This window comes from Heptranchias perlo, chromosome 25 (assembly GCF_035084215.1).
Source record: "Heptranchias perlo isolate sHepPer1 chromosome 25, sHepPer1.hap1, whole genome shotgun sequence".
Classification (NCBI taxonomy): domain Eukaryota; kingdom Metazoa; phylum Chordata; class Chondrichthyes; order Hexanchiformes; family Hexanchidae; genus Heptranchias; species Heptranchias perlo.
The window spans coordinates 42406914-42431007 of NC_090349.1; the positions used below are offsets into that span (position 1 = coordinate 42406914).

Consider the following 24094-nt stretch of genomic DNA (forward strand, 5'->3'; position numbering starts at 1 on the left):
ACGTGTAATGTACGTCTGGCAACTGCCGTACGCTGATAGAAACCCATAGGAACATAGGAATTGCTAGACGAATAAAAGACCAAGGTTCATCTTCTACCATCCTGGTAGTCACAAGATGCGATAATGGAGTTGTTGACTAATCATAGCAACCAATCTTTATCAATGAGTCGCCAACAGACCCAGACATGAGGCGAGGAAAAGTTTTGGGAACCATAGACCCAAAGTCACCTTTTGCTTCCAAGCATGTTACACTTACTATGTCATGTCTCAGATTATTTAAATTTAATTTGCATTTGAACTAATCAATACTAACGTCTCCCTTGGGACTCAGTTTCATAGATTGATCACTCGCTCACTAAAATATTGTGTCTGCAGATTAGCTTTGTTAAAAAAAAAACGATATTAAACTGAATATGGAATAGATGAAATTTTCACTAAATCGTGATGCACCTAAAAATGATGGGCTAGATTTTGCGCTAGTGCGGAATTAATGCGAATCTTTGGGACGGTGAGAGTTCCGTCTGCCACAAAGATACACGCCGGCGTCATGTAAATAATTCTGGGGGGCAGCTGACTGCCCCAGATTTGCTGAAAACTTGGTGGAGGGAGGTGGAAAAGCCTGGCCCTTGAATCAATGGTTTGAATGGATGTGCAGACCAGCAGGAATCAGGTGTTGAAGCCCAAAATGTCCTTTATCCAAAGCTGTTCGTACAGTCAGTCATTCATTGCACATAAGCTTTTTGCAACTGTTGAGTGTCAAATTTGCACTTGGGAGTCACTTGACATTGTCGGAGCATCAGGGACACATTAGCTGGTTTCGTGATTATACCAAAGTGCTCCAGTGCTTCCAATATAAATGACGACCTGTATATTATCCAGAGACACAAAACAACAATGGTTTTGTGCTTTGAACAGTTCAACGCCGCTGGAACAGAAAATGCTGGAAACATTCTAGATCAGGCAGCATCTGTGGAGAGAACAAAGGAGTCGATGATTTGGGTGTGAACCTGTTGTCAAAACTGGAAGATATTACAGGTGAACGGCATTTAGAAAGGAACGGAACAAAGAGAGGCGAGGGCATGATAAAAAAAAATGGAATAACATGTAAAGTGGAAAACAAGAGGTGGATAAATTGGCAGAAATGATATTAACAAGAGGCAATAGGAGGCTTAATGAGAGGAATCAAATAAATAAAAGACAAATATGAAACACAAACGTCTGAATAGCTGGAGGACTTGGGGGCTGAGGCAGGTAGAGAGGGAAGCAGTAAAAAGTGGCAGGTTCCAGCTGGCCAGAATACTGGGAGAAAAAAAGAGTGCAGATCACCTTGGCAGCATGGTGTTCCGACAGAGGCCCCCACCCATTCTCTCCCCTCCCCCAGGAAATGTCGCACACAAATCCCACATCACCAGCACTTCCTGTTGGAGAAAATGGGGGCTGTAGTTAATGTCTTGAAGTTGTTAAAGTCAATAAAGGTAATGGGGGTAAATTCAAAACTAATTTGAGGAAACAATATTTCAGTGAGCGTGTGGTCAATCTGTGGAACAGACTGCCTGGGGAGACGTGGGAGCAGTTAGTATTAATTCATTCAAATGCAAATTAGATAGATTTCTTTCAAAAAATAACATTTTGGGATACAGTATATGAGGAATTTGACATGATGTGGTGAGTGTAGCAGGCTCGGGAGGACCAGGTAACTTTGGACCTATGGTTCCTTAAGCTCTCCACCACTGAGTGGAAAGGGGAGGGCGTGACTAAAAAAAATAGAATGATCTACAAAGTGGAAAAACAGGAGGTGGATAAATGGCAGAAGTGATATTAACATGAGGCTTAATGAGAGAAATCAAATAAATAAAAGACAAATACGAGACACAGATGTGTTGAATGCCTTGAGATGAGGGTTGAGGCAGGTAAAACGGGAAGCATGAAAAAAATGGCTAACCACAGTATTACCAAAACTTTTTGGAAAAAAGAATTGTGCCAAAGGACTGGTGGATGGCAAATGTTACATTCCTTATTCAAGAAAGAAGAATGGGATAAACCAGGAAATCATAGGCTGGCTAGACTTGGGAGTCAGCTTATAGAGTCTATAATGCAGGATTGAAATTAGTAAACACTAAGACATGGGCTGATCAAAGGCAGGTTCTACTTGGCTTTTTGAGGAAACCAGTGTGTATGGATAAAAGGAATGTGGTGGATGTTGTGTATATGGATTTTCATAAGTAATTTGAAAAAATGCCACACGAGAGACTTGTTGTAAAAATCAAGACGTTATTTGAAGGGAGTGAGAGAGGGATGGCTAGGGGGCCAAAACCAAAGAGCAGAGGTTAATAGCTGTTATTTCTGATTGGCAAGGTATAGGTAGTGTTGTGCAGCAAGGGTCTATGTTGAGATCCAGCCACTTCCCCATTGATATAAATGGCTTGGGCATTAGAACATGGGGGATAATATTGAAATTTGCTGATACCAAATTAGGATGCATGTCAAATCATGAGGAGGAGTGTCGGACAAAGACAGGTTAACCGAGTGAGCAGACAATTATGATTCTGGGTTGTATATAGAGATACATATATTTATATAGAAATACAGATAGATATATATATGTAGAGTTGTAGCGTTTTAGAGATTGAGAATTATACAGAGAATGCGAGCGAGAGTGCGAGAATACAAAAGTAATACATTGGGCCACAGTTTAAGTATTACATACAGCTGGATTATATGCAGTTCAACCCAATCCACTACAGTTAGAATATTTGAGCCATGGAATGGGTACAGCCAAGATCTATCATACCTGGAATGTGAGGTTACAGTTATGAACAAAGACTTGAATAATTGGATAATTTCCACTGGAATAGAAATGGTTAAGGGGGAATCTAATGGAGATTTAAGATTTGAGTGTGAATTGTGAAAGATTGATTCTATTGGTTGATAAGTTGGTAGCTAAAGGCCAGAAACTCAGGATTAACATTAAAAGAACAAAGGAGCAAGGTACAATTTTTTATCAAAGGGTTATTAGAACATGGAATATATTACAAGAGACTACTGAAGCAGAATCTCTAGCATTTAAAAGGGAATTAGATAAGTATCCGATAGGGAAGAACATGAAAAGATATGTGGATAGGGTAGGGAAATGGAATTAAAGTGACTAGTTCCAGTTGAAGAGCTAGTATCAGCACAGGCATGATGGGCCAAATGACCCTCCTCTGTGCTGTAATTTTTACAATGCTATAGAAACATAGAAAATAGGAGTAGGCCATTCGGCCCTTCGAGCCTGCTCTGCCATTTAATATGATCATGGCTGATCCTCTATCTCAATACCATATTTCCGTTCTCTCCCCATACCCCTTGATGCCTTCTGTGTCTAGGAATCTATCTAGCTCCTTCTTAAATATATTCAGTGACTTCGCCTCCACAGCTTTCTGTGGTAGAGGATTCCACAGGTTCACCACCTGCTGAGTGAAGAAATTTCTCCTCATCTCAGTCCTAAATGTCCTACCCTGTATCCTGAGATTGTGACCCTCGTTCTGGACCCCCCAGCCAGGGGAAACATCCTCCCTGCATCTAGTCTGTCTAGCCCTGTCAGAATTTTATATGTTTCAATGAGATCCCCTCTCATTCTTCTAAACTCGAGTGAATATAGGCCTCGTCGATCCAATCTCTCCTCATACGACAGTCCTGCCATCCCAGGAATCAGTCTGGTGAACCTTCGCTGACTCAATGGCAAGTATATCCTTTCTTAGGTAAGGAGACCAAAACTGGACATAATACTCCAGGTGTGGTCTCACCAAGGCCCTGTATATCTGCAGTAAGACATCCTTGCTCCTGTACTCAAATCCTCTTGCAATGAAGGCCAACATACCATTTGCCTTCCTAACTGCATGCTGCACCTGCAGCAAGTCAACATGATTTAGAATAGTGCGGCCAAGTTACATTTGAATGCGTATCTTGACTGAAATCCAGGGTTGCTACTATCAGAAAAGTAAAATGGAAATGGTTGATCTGTTCCTGCTTACTGCAGTCCAAGTATGGTTAGCATTAAAGTAAATAAATTAAAGCACTTCAATTAAATATCTTTAATTACATTCTAAAAAATGTGCTAAAAACATTCACATTACTTTGCAGTATTGCAAAACTCAAATTATTGAGTATGTCTTGCCACTTTTAGGTGAGATCTTGCAATGTTTAAATGTAAAGTGAAACGCACAGTTCAGAAAAGCTTCAGAATGTTAGGTTTGCAAGTCTACATTTTGTTCATAGATTCACAGACTTGCATCTTGTTTTTAATGAGTTTCTGTTCGTGCATGACAAAAGGTTTGATACTTTTTTTGATGCAAGCAAGCATAACGTGCAACTGGATTTCAAACGTTTCACACCTTCTCACAACTCTGCTCTGAAGCACAATTCATGACTGTCAGGATGGAAATATAAGGTCCCATTAGTGAAGCCAGTGATAATCCTCAGTTTATGTCCCCTTGTAATTGATTTGTCAATCATTTAAATCTATATATCCTACCAATATCTTAAATAATTTTGGAAACTTCTATTGGGTACCCATCCCCCTAACCTCTTCCAATGAAAAAAGCCCCAATTTTTTTTAAGTCTTCCTTCACAATTATAACCTCTCATTTTTGGTATGCTTTGAGTAAATCTTCACTGTTCATTTTTCACTTAATCCCACCCATAACAGATGATGTCTGTTAAAATGTTGGATGAATGCAAATGAAAAATTAGCATTTAAATAAATAGATTAAATAAAACTTAATTTCAAATCATCTCCTACAAAAAACTAGATGCTAGAAATCTGAAATAAAAACAGTAAATGCTGGAAACACTCAGCATCTGGAGAAAAGTAACATTACTGGTCGATGACCTTATGTCAGAACCCGGACATAAGATCGTCGACCTGAAACGTGAGCATTCTATGGACCGTTCATCACAAGTGTAAAGACCCTCCACCTCCCACTGTGCTGCTGGTCCAGCTGATCCTCCTTCTCTCCCTTTGGATTAGTGCCTCACCTTGCAACGTAAGTGGACACGACAGTACTAGGCTAGCAGAATTCCCAGGTTTGCAATTGTATCAGTAATGAATTTCTCAAGTTGTGGATAATGGATAGCTCTAAGTAAATTAGAAGGTTGCAATCCAACTGAGTTTAAATTGTATAATTACAAGATTTGTAAACTATGAGGCTTCTCCTGGTTTTTAATAGGTTAGTGAATTCTTGTAAAATAGGTTTTTTTAAAAACTTGATGTGGGTTATTTGACGCCACGTGAAAATGAAACACTGGCGCTTGACAGTTACCATCAATTACACGAGTCCTGAAGGTGTCCTGCATTCATGATTTAAGACATGGAGAAGTTGGTGCATATTGAATCAAAAGTACAAATATAAATACACAAGAGTATACAGATAAATGGGGTAAAGCAGAAAGTTGACCAAATGCTAACTGTATAACTTCATCCAAAGTTTTCAGTCCAAGGAAGTGATTTTGACACTCTAGAAATGCCAAGATCATACCTGACTGCAGGACTTATAAAGAGACGGAGATATTGGAGAAGGCGACAAAGGTGGCAGAGCTTTATTCCTCTCCTGAAGGCTGTGTTGTGACGCAGTCCCACAGTGGTCAGCAGCCGTCCAGTACATAACCCAAATCACCGTTCTTCCTCTGTATCAGTGGACTGTTTGACTGTGGAGGGCCACGACTGGCAAGCTGGTGCTGTTCTCATCTGATATTCACAAGAGTGCAATTCCTAGCCGGGGTTATTCCGCAGCAATCAAGAACAGAAATCCTGGCTGGCTTATTCCTCCCACCTCCAAAATCAGGGGCGCAAATGGCCAACTATAGCACCCATACTTCTTCCCCATTGCAGTCAGCTGAGCAGAGACTAGTTAACAAACCTGGATCTACTGGTTGGTATGAACTTTCGAGATAATTTAATGGCGTTAAATGGATTCAGATTATGTCAAGTGGATCGAGAGAATCATGACAGAGGTTCCCCTCTTTCCTTTTTCTGCCAAATCACTTCCCTCTCCTGCTCAAGTCATTGACTTCTTTCTTGAATACAGTTCCACGGGTGGTATTTGCCGTTCAGTACCTAAATCAAGTGGCCATTCTCCATATGTGAGCCTAGACATCGAGTATTGTTGGGTTACTTGACTGCTTGGGAAGTCCTGGTGGAGTCAGATATTATCCTAAGCTGGTGTCCAAATGGGTATTTTCAGTAGAAGGTTCTGTGTTATCAGGAGTAGGAAACATGGCTAATTCCGCCCCCCCTCCCCAAAACCCAGGAGCATTGTGGCCATTTGCTGCATTCCCTACTGTTGCACAGGCTGAGATCAGCTAACTCAGCATAGACTGGGGATCAAATCTGAGGTCCACATGGCTCAGCAATTCATTATCTTGACCCTGCACTACTGGGGAGCCCTATTCCAGATTTTTAAAGCATGAAAGAGTCAGTGGGATGCATATAGATGTCCTTTGTGTGGTACAACCAGTTAAAAAATGAAAATCACCAAAACCATGAGCAACTACTGCACAATAACTTAGAACAAATCACCACCCCACTCAGTGAATGCAGACTTGGTTTAAACATTCAAAAAGGAAATGAACACATTGTTGTTTTAACAGGATGGAGGGGGGAATAAGGTCTTGGCACAAATGCAGCAATAACATGAAAGTCTATGTGACTGCTGGACACAAACAGCGAAACAATGGATGGGAGATGCTACCTTTTCACACATTTACCTTATGAGCTTGGTGTAGGTTGGATAGGTGATGGGTCCTATCGTACCAAGTTGTCTTGAAAGAACTGCAGCAAGATTCATAATATATTATGTCTTACAATATGTGAAACAGGAAGATAGTCTACGAATGCAATACTGACTCATTTTACATAAAGAGCAGAGCAGAGAAACTAGAGCCAGCGGTTTTATCCACTAACAAACCTGCATTGCAACTGCCGACCATGCATTCCTCAGCTGAAGATTTAAAAAAAATATACTGCCACAGGCAGACAGAATCACTGCCAGAATTGTCAAAATAATTTTGCATCAACAGCTTACAAGTGGTAGTGTTAAACGGTTCAATTGGTGCGATCTCTGACACAACAAACAAACAACCATTTTGTCCAAAATCAATGCTGTATTTGTCTCATTGATCTACAGGAATCAAGTCTGTTTAAAATACAGAAACCAAAGTACAGAGCAGAAAGGAGGAAATGGCAGCTGATGTATGAAGTAACTACAGAGTAAAAGCCCAGATATATAAACACAGATGCTGCTTTTTTTGTCCAGCAAGTAAAACATGGCAAAATTTACATATGACCAAGAAATAAAGAATCATGCAGAGTAGTTCAGCCAGAACCACACTGCAAGAAACATCTGTTTAAGGACTTAATTGCTAACAGTATTTGATCAGAAATGTTACCATGAGATTTTTGATTCCTAAAATACTACTTTGTCTTGTATACAGATTCCATAAAAACACTGCACAATTACACAAGGTCCACATTGAATGTCCTTGCCAGCCACTAAGAATTTCTGCCCAATACAATGTTTATCATTATTGTCTGTGTTGTGGATTGAGAAATAAAGCCTCTCTCTGAACTGGGTGCCTCAATGGTCCAACAGTTTTCTTCTCTCCCTCTTTCTCTCTCCCTTTCTCTTAAATGCAGCCTGTTCCATGTCTGCTTAATGGGTTTGTATTCTGTCCCCCTGTTGTACGCAGGGGTGCTCCCCCACTGTGTGTTGCCATTAGTTTGGATGCGCAGCCTTTGTGAAAGACCTGCCTGCGGTTCTTGCATAGTTGAATTGAATATGCTTCTCTGAAACTGAGCTTCAAGCACACTTCCACGTGACACTATAGGAATAACTGTGTTACAAATATCCAGTGAGCTGTTCTGGTTTCAGAAACCCTTTATAAAGGCTACCTAAGTAAAGAATTTAATTAGCATGTTCTGAGTATCAACAGAGTATTTACATTTGTACAGGAACCACAAGGACCTCTTCTGCATATCTTGTAATTGTTAATAAGGCAAAACAAATTCAGATTTGTACATTTCTCATAGTACACAGACATTTTTTGGGAACCAAATAAAGGAAAGTCATTTTTTTGGCCTCAATATGGAACCTCACAGTGGATTCATTGTAAATTGGTATTTTGATAAATAATACCATAGCAAACCCTGGGTATTATTAAAATTGTCTGAGGCCTGCAACTGCTGCAAAACAGAACACAAAACTTAAAAGCAAACAAATAAAAGTGAAACAATAAAATTACAAATCCATACAAATTAGATTTCAAATATTGGAAAAATGTACAAACATGATTTCAGAATTCTTCTCTGCACAAAGAAATCTAGAGATTTATAATTGATAATATATTAATTCCAATTATAAGCAATCTTCTGGTATCAAAGTTCAGACTTTTTAACCCTCTCAACTGTGCTTCAATTCTATAAATTTACAGCTTTCTCTTCTTGTTGCAGTGCATTGTTTGAATCAGAGGATCTTATACACAGGACAGCTCTCGTCACGTCTAAGAACTACCGTGCCTCAACTTCTTTGGGATTACGAGAAGGGGAGTAGTCCCGGGATTCTGAGTTAGTGAGTGGGGTAGTCCTACGGGGAGAGGCAGACCGAGCACTGCCTGCTGGCACGAGAGGAGGTGGGGCACTCAACGCTGCAGTTGGTGGGGTCCTGTTCAAAATCCCATTGTGATTGGCAGTGGATGGACTTAGCCTTGGGTAGTGCATTCCGCTTAAATGAGGCATGAAGGATGGCACATGTGCCAAATGACTGTCCATGGCTGATGTATGCAAGGCGTGCAACCTGGCACGGTCAAACTCTTCCCGTAGATGCAAGCGTTCTCTTTCGTCTGCATGCCGTAAGCGCTCCTGCTCACGCCTGACCTCCAGAACGTGCTCATGGTTGTAGTCGTGAGGCTCCCTGTCTCTGTACGACCGATCGTGCTCATAGAAACCAGTCGCCGTTGGGAACCTGTGCATGGGATCCGTGCGCATTGGGAACTCCATCCTCCGGTGCAAGTCGAAGCTTCGGTATGCATCTCGTAAAGGATCTCGGACAGGATCCCAAGAGAATCCGGGATGGGCCAGTCGTTCTCTTCCCGCCAGCGGGTTCATACCTATGAAGGGCGTCACCATCCGAGCACGGTCAAGCACATTCATATTGTTCATCTGGTGGATACTGCTCATCGTAATGGGCATGGTGCCCACAGAATGACCCAGTGGAAGTCCATGTATAGATGTATGATGAGGTGGCTCACTGCTCCGGGGATGCTGTAAAGTGTCCGAACCTATCACCATCACCTCATTATCCTCCTTTCGCTCCTCTTTTATCTTTACGTCGTTCTTTATTTTCTGAAGCTCGCAGGAGGGCTCTGCCTTCCTTTCGCTGTCTTTGCTCACTGAATTGCTGAGCTTCATGCTTTCGTTCAGCATAGCTCTGTTGTACGGAGAATTGGGTCTCACAACTGGCTTTGCATTGTCTTCCGGTAGCCGCCTCTCATGGCTCTGTCCTTCCTTTATTGGTGACCGATTCTCCTTGATTTTATGCTCAGTGCCAGGTAACTCCCTCAGTGGGTCCGAGTGCTCTCTCTCCAGCTCCTTTGACCGATCTCGCTCAGTGCTGCTGTGATGTCTGTTTGGATCATTAGTGCTTCGGCTGTTGCTGTGGATGAGGTTGTTGATTTGGTGGTTGACTGGGGCAGATGCCGGTGATGATCTGTTGGAGTGCCTGTTTTTCTCCACTCCATCCCTAGACAAACACGTGTCAATTATTTTAAACCACAAAATATTGCAAACAAACATATCTGGTAAGCCAAATCTAGTGAACCTGAAGAGTTCAGGAACTCTGCAAGGTTTTAGGCAAGCCAACTTCACATAAATGCTGGAAATATCCAGCAGGTCAGTCAGCATCTTTAAAGAGAAATGTTGGTGCAGCCCCTTCAGAACGTTAACCTGTCTTTTCTCTTTACAGATGCTGATTGACAGTTGCATAGTCCTAGGATTTGAAGCTTTTCGTCTTGTAACTATGCTTTAAAACTAATAAATACTAAACATTAGTTGGATTTCATCAGCGGGCAAAGCATACCAGTGATCAGTTTAAGTCAGAAAAACCACAAAGAGGAAGGAACCATTTGGATAAAGAACCAGAGGGGAGATGAGAAATTCTTTATGCAGCGAGTTGTTATGACCTAGAAGGCGCTGCCTAAAAGGGTGGTGGAAGCAGATTCAACAATAACTTCCACAAGGGAATTTGATATATGCTTGAAAAGGAAAAATTTGCAGGGCTATGGGGAAAGAGCTGGGAGTGGTACTAATTGGACAGCTCTTTCAAAGAGCCAGCACAGGCACAATAGGCCGAATGGCCTCCTTCTGTGCTGGAAGATTCTATGATTCCATCACAATGAATATACTGGAGTTGGGAGTCCCAAAGATATCTTAATTTTGTGAGGGATGATTCTAAAACTGATTTTGTACTTTTACATTCTGTTTCCTTCCAGACTTTCACTGTCTACCCTGTAAACTTACAAGTTAAGGGATTATTTCTGTACCGTTAACATTCTCTTCCACATTACAAAAAAACATCGTCTTTGACTTTACATCGGCCGAGATCGTGCCCCCAGCTCTGACTTTGCTGAATTACGCAGGGTCACTGAGAGGGTACACCATTATCATGGAGTGGGTGGGCATCCAGGCCAGTAGGGGAATATCTTGGGACACTGGCAATCTCACGCGGCTGGAAATTCCGGCTCACAGCTGCTTGGTTCCATACACACCTAAGAAACGATTTCTGTATCCTTTTATTTGATAGAATTGGGGCCAACAATAGCATTTTTAAAAAAAAGATCTGTAGGGGTCCAGCCCTGTTTCTCCCCCTCCGCCCCAATATGGGGCCTCGTGCCCTTCTGGATGCCGGTGTACCGGCTTCCACTGTGGTCAGAGAAGTGAGAAGTCCCAGTGCAGGGAGTCCCTGCCCCCTTTGTGTCACTGGCATTGGAAGTAGGCTAGGCCCCGCCCCTTACAAGGTCGAGTGGGAACTCCCAGCATAGGCTGGGACCTTATGTTCTGAAGGTTGGCCTATTTCTGGGCTATACTGGAATCATGACAAGAGTCCGGCAGAATGGTGAAATAAACTCGGGACCGTTGTCTCTTGTTGGCTCAGTGACTAAACATTCCAAATGGTCTAGTCCTAACTCACTGAGCATGGTGGACCCAGTTTCCGTTCATGCTCTATGTTGAATTAGATGATCACCATCGGAGGTATTACCATTGGCCCTAAGGCCAGGGCCCTGAGATGGGAAGAGAGGCAGTGCTCGGGGTTCCTGACAGCTATCCGACAATCTCTGTCGTAAGGACAGGACCAGGCTGCTGTAATGGTTAAATTCCTTGCAACAAGTCCCTGTCCACGTTCACACTGTGGCCACTTGGGCAACTGATGCCTGTGAAACCACCCCGAAAGCCTGAGTCAGCAGAGGAGGAACACAGGGTCAAGAAGATTTACCCTTTTAATACCTGGAAGGGGATGGAGTGAAAAAGGCTGAGCGCTCACACCGGGAAGGCTACCTATAGAAAACTCCTACTGAACAGGTGAACAAGTTTAATCGGGCAGGTACCTTTCTTTCTCTCGGTCACTTTTAAGTGAAGATTCTCTTTTTTCCAAATCTCGATCTCTGTCGTGATTAGTTACTGAGGAGCTTCGTTCAGAATCCCCTGGTTTTGGCCACTGTGGTGGCGTTGGAAATGAAGGTGGCGTTCGATGGAGGCGGTTCCATGGCTCATGAGCGTTGTTGAGGCTCTGTATACCTGGACCTTCTTTGTGACCAAACATGCTGTTGGAAGCTGAGAAAGTGGAATACAGAGGAAAACACATTGATCAAGTAATTGTCAGGCCTTCTTTTAAAAATCACGTGAAGTACAAGTCAAAATGCTATATTGTAAAACCCAAGAAAACTCTTGGAGCTGGGTTTGAACTCCAGCCCCAGCTAGCATTCACACTCGGGCTTTCCATAGATGTCGAGCTGCTGATCTGAAATGATGTCATCGGGTGAAACACCCAGTAAAGGCCTAGGTAGCAGGTGCTCCACCTCAGTTCACACTAACACCAGTGGAGGCCTGCACTGCACAGCCTGAAAAGCTGGGTTACACCCACATAGGTCGACTTCCTGAAACAGTCAACTGTAAAAACGTCGGCCGTGTTGGTTGATAAAGAATGTTCACACCGATGGGCAGCGAACTGCTACGTGATCTGCACTGTGGCGACAGTCACCAGATTTAGAAGGCAGGATAGCAATGCAATATCACCACATCATCAATTGCATCCTTCCGCTTAAAAAGAAAATGGCAAAGTTTCAGCTAAGACATGTTCAGATGGCAATGGCCCATTAAAATACCAACATTTTGCATGAAGAATATGTGCTGGCAAACAGCCAAAGCCAGTCAAAACAAGCAACTGTGCTGCTGCCTAAATAAATACATTATCTTAAGCAACTGTTTTGACAACACAAAGAATAATGGTACTTTAGATTTACAATACAAACAAGTACTAACCAAGTGCTGGATTGCCTAATCCTCCAAAGGCACTGGTGCTGAGGTTTCCAAGGCCACCGTAGGTGTTTGATCTACTGAATGGATCTGAAAAACATGGATTTAACAGGCATTCAACTACTTCTATAAAAACACATCTTTGAGGTCTGAGAACACACATTTCATTTTGCAGACTGAATCTAGGTAGGATTTACCGAGAGCTGGTGCTGATCTTTCTTTCTGAAGGTTTGTTTGTAGAAGCAGCTCACTTTAAAATCAGGCATCTTGTTTCCTCTCCCTAATGCTCAAAACTACAAAATCAGCTGCCTAATAAAACTTGCCTCAAATGAATACAATCCTTTCAAAAACTGGTCAAAAAGAACGTTTGTAGGTCACTTAAAAAATAACATCCAAAGATGAGAGAACAGGTGTTTCTGTTGTGCACGTGTGCATTTATTCAAATAAAGCAACTGAAAATATCCAGACTTATCGGTTAAGCTGGTTTTCAGATCCTAGAGCTAGATTTTCCATCCACTGACAATGCAAGAGCGGAACAACTAGCCCTTGTGATTTCATGCTCAATTTGTGTCTCACAGGTTTCTTATTCTCACACGATTGAAAGAATGCTCCTGTGTCTAACTTCTATTTTTATTTCTGACATTTAGAGGATAATTTGAACCTAATTAGTCGGGGCGGGGGGGGGGGGAGGAGAACCCACAGGGGTGGGTGGAACGCCGGTTTTGCACCCCGTCCAATATTACTCTCTGTTGACTTCAATGGAGAGTAAAATCGGACGGGGTGCAAAACCAGCGTTGCACCCGATCCAGTCAGTTTCCCGACGGGTGGGTTGGGTTAAAATCATCCCCATAATGTTAACCTCATCTCACAGTGTGAATTGCAACAGTGGAGTGTTGCTCCAAAATCTTGTGCTATGGGGTGGGCATGTAGTTCCTTATCTTGGACAAGTCACCAGGGAGGGAAGCAGAATGGAGGCTTAGCATTGCCCATTTAGGTAGTGGGGGGAGGAGGGGGGAGAAAAGGCCAACCGTTGGAAATCTATCATCAGCCATTTGGAGTGGCACTGGCATAGGGAGGGGAGCAGGCCTGCTGCCCATTTGATTGGGGCATGATGCTTGAAATGGGTACATTCCAAAAATAGGTAGGGAGAACATTTATACGTAATAATGCAGCACTGTGATGAGTTTAAAAATACACTGCCTCATATTTCTCCCCATTTACCGGAAACACATGGGGAAAATTAATTCATGTGTATCATAACTGTCATTCATATTAAATCTACAGCAGCCACCATTTCTCCCATTTTTGTAGGTTCAGAGAAAGGGATCATCACCACGTCCATCTTGAAGGTATTTATGATCGCTACAGTGGAAAACTGCAGGGTTCCTGTGTAGATACTGTACAGTCTGTGCTCTCTACTGCAAAAAGTTAAGTGTTCAAAATGGATGGTGTCAGAATCATTTTACCACAGGCAAATTTCTTCAGCTCTTACCTTTTAATTAGAAAAAATACTGGAGGCCACTGCATCCTTAATATATATAAATAAATGTTAAAAATATGCCGATACAAACCACAATCTAAGCTTTTGCAAAACTCATCGCATCTGCTACTTTATTTCTACATAACTTTATCTTCAGGAAGTTAAAATGATCAAATAATTTGGAAAAAAAGGTAGCTGCAATATACAATATTTCATATACCTTGAGACATTAGTGGGTGAAAATATTAGAATGGCTTCAATAGTAAAGTTAATTAAAAGGAGCAATGGCTAGCTTCAAGTTACTAAATTCTAACATGTGACAATAATTTTCTTGAGCATGCCGTTAACTGGTGTGTTTCTCATTTCCTCCCAATCTATAAAGCATTCCAATACTTGTGTTTGGATAAGTTTTAAATTTCACATGAACTTAGACTATTCGTACACACAAATATATGAAAAGGGCAGAAAAAGACCATCAGGCCCATCCAGACATGGTGCAAACACGCAGACCCCGATTCACCACACAACCTCCGATAGCGTCAAGGACAGCAAAAGAAACCTGTGGGTCAATTCAGGAAAATTTTTCTGCAATGTGCGTGTTTCAGATTTTGTGCAGGTGTGTGTGTAAAAAATGCGTGACTATGAATGTGGCGGCACCTTCTGGTCAGCTGCTTGAGAATTACAATGTGCAAACATGAATTGATGCGTGACCAATAGTCTTTGTACAGCTAGCATGGAAGATGGCACAGACTGGCATGGTGGAAGTGGCACACTCACACTTCAATATGTACTTTAACAAACTGAGGGTTTTTAGAATGGCAGCACAAACGACTCGCAGCATTATGGAGCAGGGGGCTGTAGGTTTGTATCTGTAATTTCCAACTCTTACCACTTCCTTACTCGGGGAAAAACAATAGCAATGCCTTTTCACATACCTCCTAGTAGCTGACTGAACAACAGTGTTGAAGGAGACCACAGAGCATATTGTCTCTGTGCCCTGCTGGCAGGCAAACACTATGCAGCATCAGGAGGGTCGGGGTGGTGTGTTGTAGAGGTTTTGTTAAATGCTGTTCAGTATCATAAGTATCTTCTAAGGACATTACCTATTTTACCCAAGGTTTGTAACCAGCTCATTCAGGCTGCGTGGTCACATTCAGGGACCTACAAACAAACACAGCAACCCCCAGTGAGGTATCACAACGAGCATCCTGCCCTGCCCGCACCTCTTAGCCTTTCATTAGCTTTATTACTACCCTGGTAATCAGTACACCTTACCAATCACTGCTGAGTATTATTCAAATCACAGTCACCGACAGTACAAATACAGTCTGTTTTAAAATGGTCTGACATAATGGAACCCAGCTGCGGCCACCCTACCTGATGGGGCCATTTGTTTGTACGGTTATACGCAGGTCAGTGGGAAGAATCCCAGCGACCAGCAATCATTTCTCCTTTTTTCCACTGATCCACCACACAGCTTGGTCCTGGATTTCCCAAGTGGGGTGAGGATGACCAGGAGTTCAAAACCATGAATTGGAACAATTGGGGCACATGTCTTATACACAGTAAGCTTCAACTGCATTAGAACGTTGTTGTTCCCATTCACACACTTCTGTACATATACACAGCATTCCAATGGTGTCACCACCACCGGGACACTCAGGAGGGCCCGACCAGCATTTGAAACATAGAAAATAGGAAGAGGAGTATGCCCTTCGAGCCTGCTCCGCCATTCTATATGATCATGGCTGATCCTCTACCTCAATACCATATTCCCGCGCTCTCCCCATACCCCTTGATGCCTTTTGTGTCTCGAAATCTATCCAGCTCCTTCTTAAATATATTCAGTGACTTGACCTCCACATCCCTGTGTGGTAGAGAATTCCATCGGTTCACCAACCTGTGTGAAGAAATTTCTCCTCATCTCAGTCCTAAATTTCCACCCCGTATCCTGAGACTGTAACCCCTCATTCTGGACCCCCTCAGCCAGGGGAAACATCCTCCCTGCATCTAGTCTGTCTAGCCCTGTCAGAATTTTATATGTTTCAATGAGATCCCCTCTCATTCTTCTAAACTCGAGTGAATACAGGCCAAGTCGACCCAATCTCTCCTCATGCGACAGTCTTGCCATCCCAGGGATCAGTCTGGTGAACCTTCACTGCACTCCCTCTATGGCAAGTATATCCTTTCTTAGGTAAGGAGACCAAAACAGCACACAATACTCTAGGTGTGGTCTCACCAAGGCCCTGTATATCTGCAGTAAGACATCCTTGCTCCTGTACTCAAATCCTCTTGCAATGAAGGCCAACATACCATTTGCCTTCCTAACTGCTTGCTGCACCCGCATGTTTGCTTTCAGTGACTGGTGTACAAGGACATCCAGGTCCCTTTGTACATCAACATTTCGCAATCTATCACCATTTAAATAATACTCTGCCTTTCTGTTTTTCCTTCCCAAGTGGATAACTTCACATTTATCCACATCTGCCATGTATTTGCCCACTCACTCAACTTGTCTAAATCGCCTTGAAGCCTCTTTCCATCCTCCTCACAACTCACGATCCCACCTAGATTTGTGTCGTCAGCAAACTTGGAAATATTACATTTGGTTCCCTCATCCAAACCATTGATATATATTGTGAATAGCTGGGGCCCAAGCACTGATCCCTGCGGTACCCCACTAGTCACTGCCTGCCACCCCGAAAAAGACCCATTTATTCCTACTCTCTGTTTCCTGTCTGTTAACCAATTTTCAATCCATGCCAGTATATTACCCCCAATCCCATGTGCTTTAACTTTGCACACTAACCTCTTATGTGGGACTTTATCAAAGGCCTTCTGAAAATCCAAATAAACCACATTCACTGGTTCTCCCTTATCTATCAATAAGTCCCGAGCGGCTAAGCCAGCATCAAGACCTTTTCCAAAACAATTTTCGTGTCGCTCAGTGAAAAGAACGGGGCTGCTTTATATCCACAATTGTGTGAAAAGAAAGCTGCTATTACTGTAGGCTGAAGGAAATGGCCAAGCCGACAGCTAAAATTGGAGAGGGGTACGAATAGCTCAAGATCCCTTACATCCGGGGGATGATGACTGCTCTCTCTTCGATTGGGGGAGGGGGTATGAGTAGCTCTGCCTTATAATTGGGAGTGGGTGGGGGGGGCAGGCGATGGCAGAACCTCAAACTCCCTCTTTGAAAAAAGAAAATTCTTTTTGTCTCAGTGAAAAGAACAAGACTATTTCACAGATGTAGACTGAGGAATATCCCCATCATTGTAGCCTTAAGGAACTGAATGCAAGGGTTTTTTTGGACAAAATTTTAATGGCATTGGGGAAAATATATATATGTAACGACATACGTCTTGTATTTAAATTTTGCTCTGGTCAGGTTCCAAGTCGGTCCCACGTTGAAGACTCCACTCTTCTATTAAACTATGTACTCGTGAGATTGCCAGTAAAAGTGTACTCACTCTCACCCTTGCAGTCATTCACACGGACACAGCACTCCAACTCACTCTCAAAGTGCTGCTACTTACGCTATTGATGCTCCCACCCATGTAGTCACTCTCTCGCACTCATTATTACTGCACTACTACTTATGCACTCACACTCACAAACATGGAGCTCCCATTCATGGACTCACTCTCAATCACCCAGTGCTCTCACTCACTGACACACACACATGGAGCTCCTATTCACTCACTGTTACAATTTTACCATTCGATCACTTTTACACACAGAACACTCACATGATTATTTAAAAAAGTGAAGTGGGCTTGGACCAGTGCTTGCAATGGCTACTCTTTTTCAGGTCCAGAAACATTCCTTTTTCTCCCCCACATTTGTTCTTGGGATGTAGGCGTTGCTGGCAAATGCTGGCATTTATTGCCTGTTGCCTAAAAATGAGGTTTCACTGGCAAACCTCATTAGATTACACTGGCTCTTGGTTCATTTTAATGAAGGTGAGTGGCTGCAATGTGGATTCAACCTGGACCTGGCTCGAGCAGATAGGTCTGTCTGATAGATGGAAATAGGGCATTGCAGATGGATATGTAAAGTTATTTTCCCTAACAATAACATTTTGAAAAAAATAACTTTGCCTTCAGTTTTTTTCGGCAGCAGTAAAATGGTGGATCCCATTACCCAAACTTCTCTGCAGAACAATCCTATTTCTATCAACTAAAGCAATGCTTTGATTTTGTTTTAAGAGGGAGGGGGAGCCAACCGAGGTTAGATTCTGGCCTGGACACTTCCTTCAGGCTGCAGTAACATTTATTCAGGATCCTCCATGGTTGTTAAATAAACCTGCTCTTTTCACTAGGACAGCGTGAGAATTGTTTTCAAATTTAAGAGGCAGATCCAGCTGATGCAAATGACGGAGGTGGCACCTTGTAACTTCCTGATGTTGAAATGTTTGTTGGGCAGTCGTTGCACCACTGAGTGCAGATCCTGTTAGCCAGGAAGCACATGTACACTGCATGCTGCTGAGATTGGCCTGTTTACCTGTCCTGTGAGCTGCAGCAAGAACTGTGAAAATACTACCTCTGGAAAGCAAAACTGCTGAGGGAACAGTTAAATTAAAAAAAAACTGATCATAACTGGATTTAGCTGTGGCTTGATCCAAGATGAACAACTGCTGTATCAAGGACCATTAAAGTCTAAGGTTGCACGACTGTCTCCCAGTTCTTACCTGCCAGGTGACCAGTGGGTAAAAAGCTGCTGTGGTGATGAGGCGGAGGCCCAAAGGAGGTTGTCGCTGGATGTGCATTACCTACAAGGTAAAGGCAAAAAAAAATCCTTCTCGGTTAAATGAAGGATAAAGGAGTCAAGAAAAGATGAAAGCAACAATCCATCAATACTGTTAACTAGTCATCAGAGGATAGAGATACATAGGGTCATTTCAGTGAACACGTACATACAGTTCAAATTATTACTATATCATCAACCCAGGAGGCGGCTTTCTGTTGAAATGGAAATCCATTGAAACCATATCCACTACTCTACTTCCACATGACTGATGGAGACTGTCATTTTCCAATCCACTAAGATTTCAGGACGCATCTAACAGATGAGAACCCCAGTGACGGGTTTTAAATGAGATCGCTTACAAACTTTTGTAATGCACAGGACAGCAGCCAGGCGATAATGAAGATCCACCAGAGAAACTAGAAGAAATGCTGCAAAGTGGCAGATTGTTATTGAACATAGTGTTGGCTGGGCAGCCAACCATCTGTCTTGTGGACAGCTAGTCAAAGTTAACATGCACACCTTCTACAGTACCAAGAATATCAGCACATCTACAGTGCCTGGAAGGAGTGAGGTGCTGTTCAATGTGCCAGCAGCAGTGGGATGAAAGCTATACACATCAGTGAACTTTTCATCTGAAGGCAATGTTTTGTGTTACAATATTTTATTGACTTTCAAGAATCCCTCATCAAATACCCTGTGCAAAAGATATCCAGTGAACTGCACTTATGTCGTGCCTTCAACACCCGGAGACACTTCCAGATGGCGAGCAGTAATAGAAACATTAGGAGAGATGATTGAAAGTAGTGAGAACTAGCAAAATAGAGGGAGTTAGGAAGTTCAGGAGAGTAGGGCTGAAACAGCAGAAGGCTGTCACTGATGTTTGAGCGGAGGGGGTTGGGATGCACAAGAGGTCAGAGTCTGAAGACCACAGTGCTGAAGGAGGTTGCAGAGGTTGGATGGGGCAGGGCTATGCAGGGATTTGGGTTATTCAGGTAAATGAGGAAGAGGATTTTGAACTCAATGTGTTAGGGGATGGGGCGACAGGTAAGCGGAACCTAGTGCAGGTGGTGGAGTTCTAGATGTTGACAGTTTGTATAAGGTGGCAGCCATCAAAATCCAAGACATACTATTGGAGTAAGGCCAACTCATTATTTTTTTAAATTAAGAACATCAGCTTTAATCTAGACACACTATTTTAATGTTGATTTTAACAATTTAATTCGGACCCAGGTGTGATTAATATATGGAATCACTAAAGAGACTACACGATAACATCAACAAGTTCCATCCCACCATCAAGCTCACCATGGACTACTCCTCAGAATCAGTTTCTTTCTTGGACACACGAATCTCCATCAAAGACGGGCACCTCAGCACCTCACTCTACCGCAAGCCCACGGACAACCTCACGATGCTCCACTTTTCCAGCTTCCACCCTAACCACGTCAAAGAGGCCATCCCCTATGGACAGGCCCTGCGAATACACAGGGTCTGCTCAGACGAGGAGGAACGCGATGGACACCTACAGACGCTGAAAGACGCCCTAGTAAGAACGGAATATGACGCTCGACTCATCGATCGACAGTTCCGACGGGCCACAGCAAAAAATCGCATAGACCTCCTCAGGAGACTAACACGGGACGCAACCAACAGAGTACCCTTTGTCGTCCAGTACTTCCCCGGAGCGGAGAAACTACGCCATGTTCTCCGCAGCCTTCAACATGTCATCAATGAGGACAAACACCTCGCTATGGCGATCCCCACACCTCCACTACTCGCCTTTAAACAGCCACCCAACCTCAAACAGACCATCGTTCGCAGCAAACTACCTAGCTTTCAAGAGAACAGCGTCCACGACGCCACACAACCCTGCCACGGTAACCTCTGCAAGACATGCCAGATCATCGACACAGATACCACCATCACACGAGATGACACCACCCACCAGGTGCATGGTTCATACTCCTGTGACTCGGCCAACGTTGTCTACCTCATACGTTGCAGGAAAGGATGCCCCAGAGCATGGTACATTGGCGAGACCATGCAGACGCTGCGACAACGGATGAACGGACACCGCGCAACAATCGCCAAACAGGAGGGTTCCCTCCCAGTCGGGGAACACTTCAGCAGTCATGGACATTCATCCACCGACCTTCGGGTAAGCGTACTCCAAGGCGGCCTTCGAGACACACGACAACGCAAAATCGTCGAGCAGAAATTGATAGCCAAGTTCCGCACCCATGAGGACGGCCTCAACCGGGATCTTGGGTTCATGTCACGCTACACGTTACCCCACCAGCGAACAAATGTTATCTGTTTTTAATATAATGGGTCATTTGCTGGCTCTCTCTGCCTTCCGGATGTTTCTGCCTCTCTCTGTGTTTTTTTTTCTCTGTTTTTTTTCCCTGTTTGTTTTTTTGTTGAATGTGTATTCGGGGGTTCTGCAGGTGACACCTCTCTGTCTGAACACGGTGATTGCCTTGGCAACGGGCAGTTGCAGGGGCAGTCTGTAAACACCATGTATTGTTCAATATGTATAAATGCGTAGGCTTCAAGGAGCTCTTGAAACATTTGCCTGAGGAAGGAGAAAATCTCCGAAAGCTTGTGAATTTAAAATAAAATTGCTGGACTATAACTTGGTGTTGTAAAATTGTTTACAATTGATTAATATATGTAATGCAACACTGCCACTAACAAGATCAGAGAAAAATTTGAAAGTTTGGATTGCAATCTCCCTTGCCGAGTGGCTGAGCCAAGAACTAATGAAGATGATTACAAGCATGGTTGGAGTGAATTAGAGCATCAAGCACAGGTGGAACTTTAACCCAGGACCACAGGGACGTGATGGGAGCCTCAAACACCGGGTAAACGCCACAGGATGAATCACCTAGTTTGGATGAAACATTCAGCTGACATTTAACAAGCAAGGCTTCCCACAGATAAGTTGCTGATCTCAGATTCGTAGTCAGGCAATGAATTCAGCAGGTGCTTTACTAATGGGAGCAGTGAAAAATCCAAAGGCCTCCTTTAGGTTGAAATTTGCCACTCCTCCACTGGCAGAAGTGACAAAGATGACTGCACTTACCCATTGTCTTGGATCCCAGGTTACACAGTGTGAGAGGCCACCAATGGGTGAAAATATAATGAAATATAAGCAAAAAAAAGGGAATTAACCATTCCACATCAGCTGACATACCTGATGTTGAGAAGAGGGGCCTGGCAAGGTCATGTGGGTATGAGAATCCTGGGAACATTCCAGGTGCAGGTGGTCGACTAAACAGGTCCAGTTTTCCCCCTATTTCGAGTTTGTGATGGTCCAGTGGCATTTGTTGCTTTAAAGCAAAATAAACATCTCTAAAATTATGCATTAAAATAACAGTGCACAAAAAGTAATAATTATTCCACAATAAAAATTTGCTTAGGATACTCTCTGAGCTTTTAAAACAGAGATAAATTTGGCAGCAACCCCATTTACACAGCGTAAATGGGGTTTCTGTTGATCTTCCGCCAGTCTTGAGAATCTCCAAGAGAATTCCCGGCAAAGAATTTCGGACAGAATTGCTTAAAAGCAATGGTCATTCATAGTAGTTAGGGGGTTAGCATAAACTGGTTGCATACATTGCCAAAATTTCACTGCTCTAACACATGTAGCAGATTTTAATATTGACTATTTAACACATCCTCACTTAAACTGATATCTAAAAAATATATATAGGGAGAAAAGAATTAAAAATTTGCCAATCCTGGAAAAAGGTGAAGGCTTGTCTTTCCAATACCTTTAATTTTTGCTGGTGATGGTAGATTTGCCAGGCAATCTGCACATGAACGGCACACCATTTCCCAGGCTTCTGTAAGACACAAAGTCACGATACACCTTAGCACAGTTCAACCCACAGTACTGAAAACATGCAAATCTAGAGGCCTACTGAAATAGAATGCAAAGCACCCGCATAAAATAGCAAGCAAAAAAAAAATTCTAAACGGACCATAGCCAAATATGTACGTTGTGAAGCTTGAAGCAAATATTTGACACAGGTGAGCTGAGAGAGCATGAACACAGAAACCTTTTTCAACTATACGGCAAGAGCTGGTTATAAGTAGACAAATATGCAGACGAACGTAGACTAGAACAAAAATATGTAATCCCGAGATAGAATGCGCCTTGCACGTTATATTTGGACTGGCTTACTGCTCCCATATTTGGGAGTGGGATGCCAGAATGACACATATGGATGAAAAAGCGGCTTTGATTTTATGAAAGTGCTACTTTTGCTTTGAAGAAACCATAACAATTTGCATTTCAGCTGAATTAGAAACTGTTAAAGTACATCCTCTGTCCTTCATTTACTGGAAGAGTTTAGGTTCCTTTTCTCATTGTGGAAGACAAGCAATCAAAAAGCATCCTTCCTCAATGCAAGCAATGGAGATTTTGGTATGTAAAGGAGAACTTAATTTGAAGAATGAGAATTACTGCACCTATGGCGAGCAATCTACCGGTCTTCACTTTCTTCTCCACATGCCACAGCTCATTCTTTCACACATGTCCTTTTTTTAAAAAAAAAAGCAGGAAGGATCTGTTTGCCTGGGAGCTACAGCAGAAGCCAAAATGACCGTCAAACTACATGCCGTAGGTCCAAAAGGCAATATTTATATGTAGATTACTCCTTGTGGCTGCCTTGCAGCCATAAAGTTACCCATATTTGGGCTACAGTTCTCCTTGAATGACCTTTAATCTTTCCCAGGGTGGTGAATTATTATTTTGGGATGGAATGGAGGACAATCTCTCGATACTAGTTTGGATATATTCCACAATCCACTTAGCCATTCCTTGCTTTCTGATAAACTGACCCAATGTTTCGTCTTCACAGTTGACTGGATTTCCTATGTGTACAGCAGCAGACTGTTATCGGTGCATCCATAAGGTAGAATCTAAGTTCTCCTTCATACTTGAGGGCATAGAATTACAGAATGATTATCTCCTGAGCCCAATGATATTTGGATACCAGGTCTGGCATGAAATTAAGATGAGGTCTGAGAACGTGTTTATCCTAGATAAGGCAGTCAAGTCATTAAAGTAAGCAACTGAGCTATCTCTCTGACCGAGACCAAAGCCATCAGTGTCATTATTTCCAGACCAGCATTAACTTGAATAGGGAAATAGGCTCAAAAGGACACAAACAATTGTGCAAGACTACTTACTACTCACAAGCAGGAATCAAGCATTTTGCTTTCCCGCCACACACACACACAATGGTGACAGGAACACTGGTGAGGGCACACCAAGTTCTTACTCAGAAGGCACT

At 42.8% G+C, this 24094-nt stretch overlaps 1 protein-coding gene across 20 annotated transcripts in view; it reads right to left on the minus strand.

The window, feature by feature from the left end:
- Positions 1 to 7120: 7120 nt before the first annotated feature.
- The window catches only part of fbrsl1 (fibrosin-like 1), a 744900-nt gene continuing 727926 nt past the window's right edge, over positions 7121 to 24094 (minus strand). For all 20 annotated transcript variants that reach the window (XM_068006148.1, XM_068006144.1, XM_068006153.1 and 17 more), the window contains 6 exons: positions 22568 to 22639; positions 21988 to 22123; positions 18733 to 18813; positions 12569 to 12652; positions 11635 to 11860; positions 7121 to 9773 (listed from right to left, as the gene is read on the minus strand). In XM_068006148.1, coding sequence (XP_067862249.1) covers positions 8543 to 9773; positions 11635 to 11860; positions 12569 to 12652; positions 18733 to 18813; positions 21988 to 22123; positions 22568 to 22639 — 1830 coding nt within the window. In that variant the 3' untranslated portion in view covers positions 7121 to 8542. The remainder of the gene's footprint in view (positions 9774 to 11634; positions 11861 to 12568; positions 12653 to 18732; positions 18814 to 21987; positions 22124 to 22567; positions 22640 to 24094) is intronic.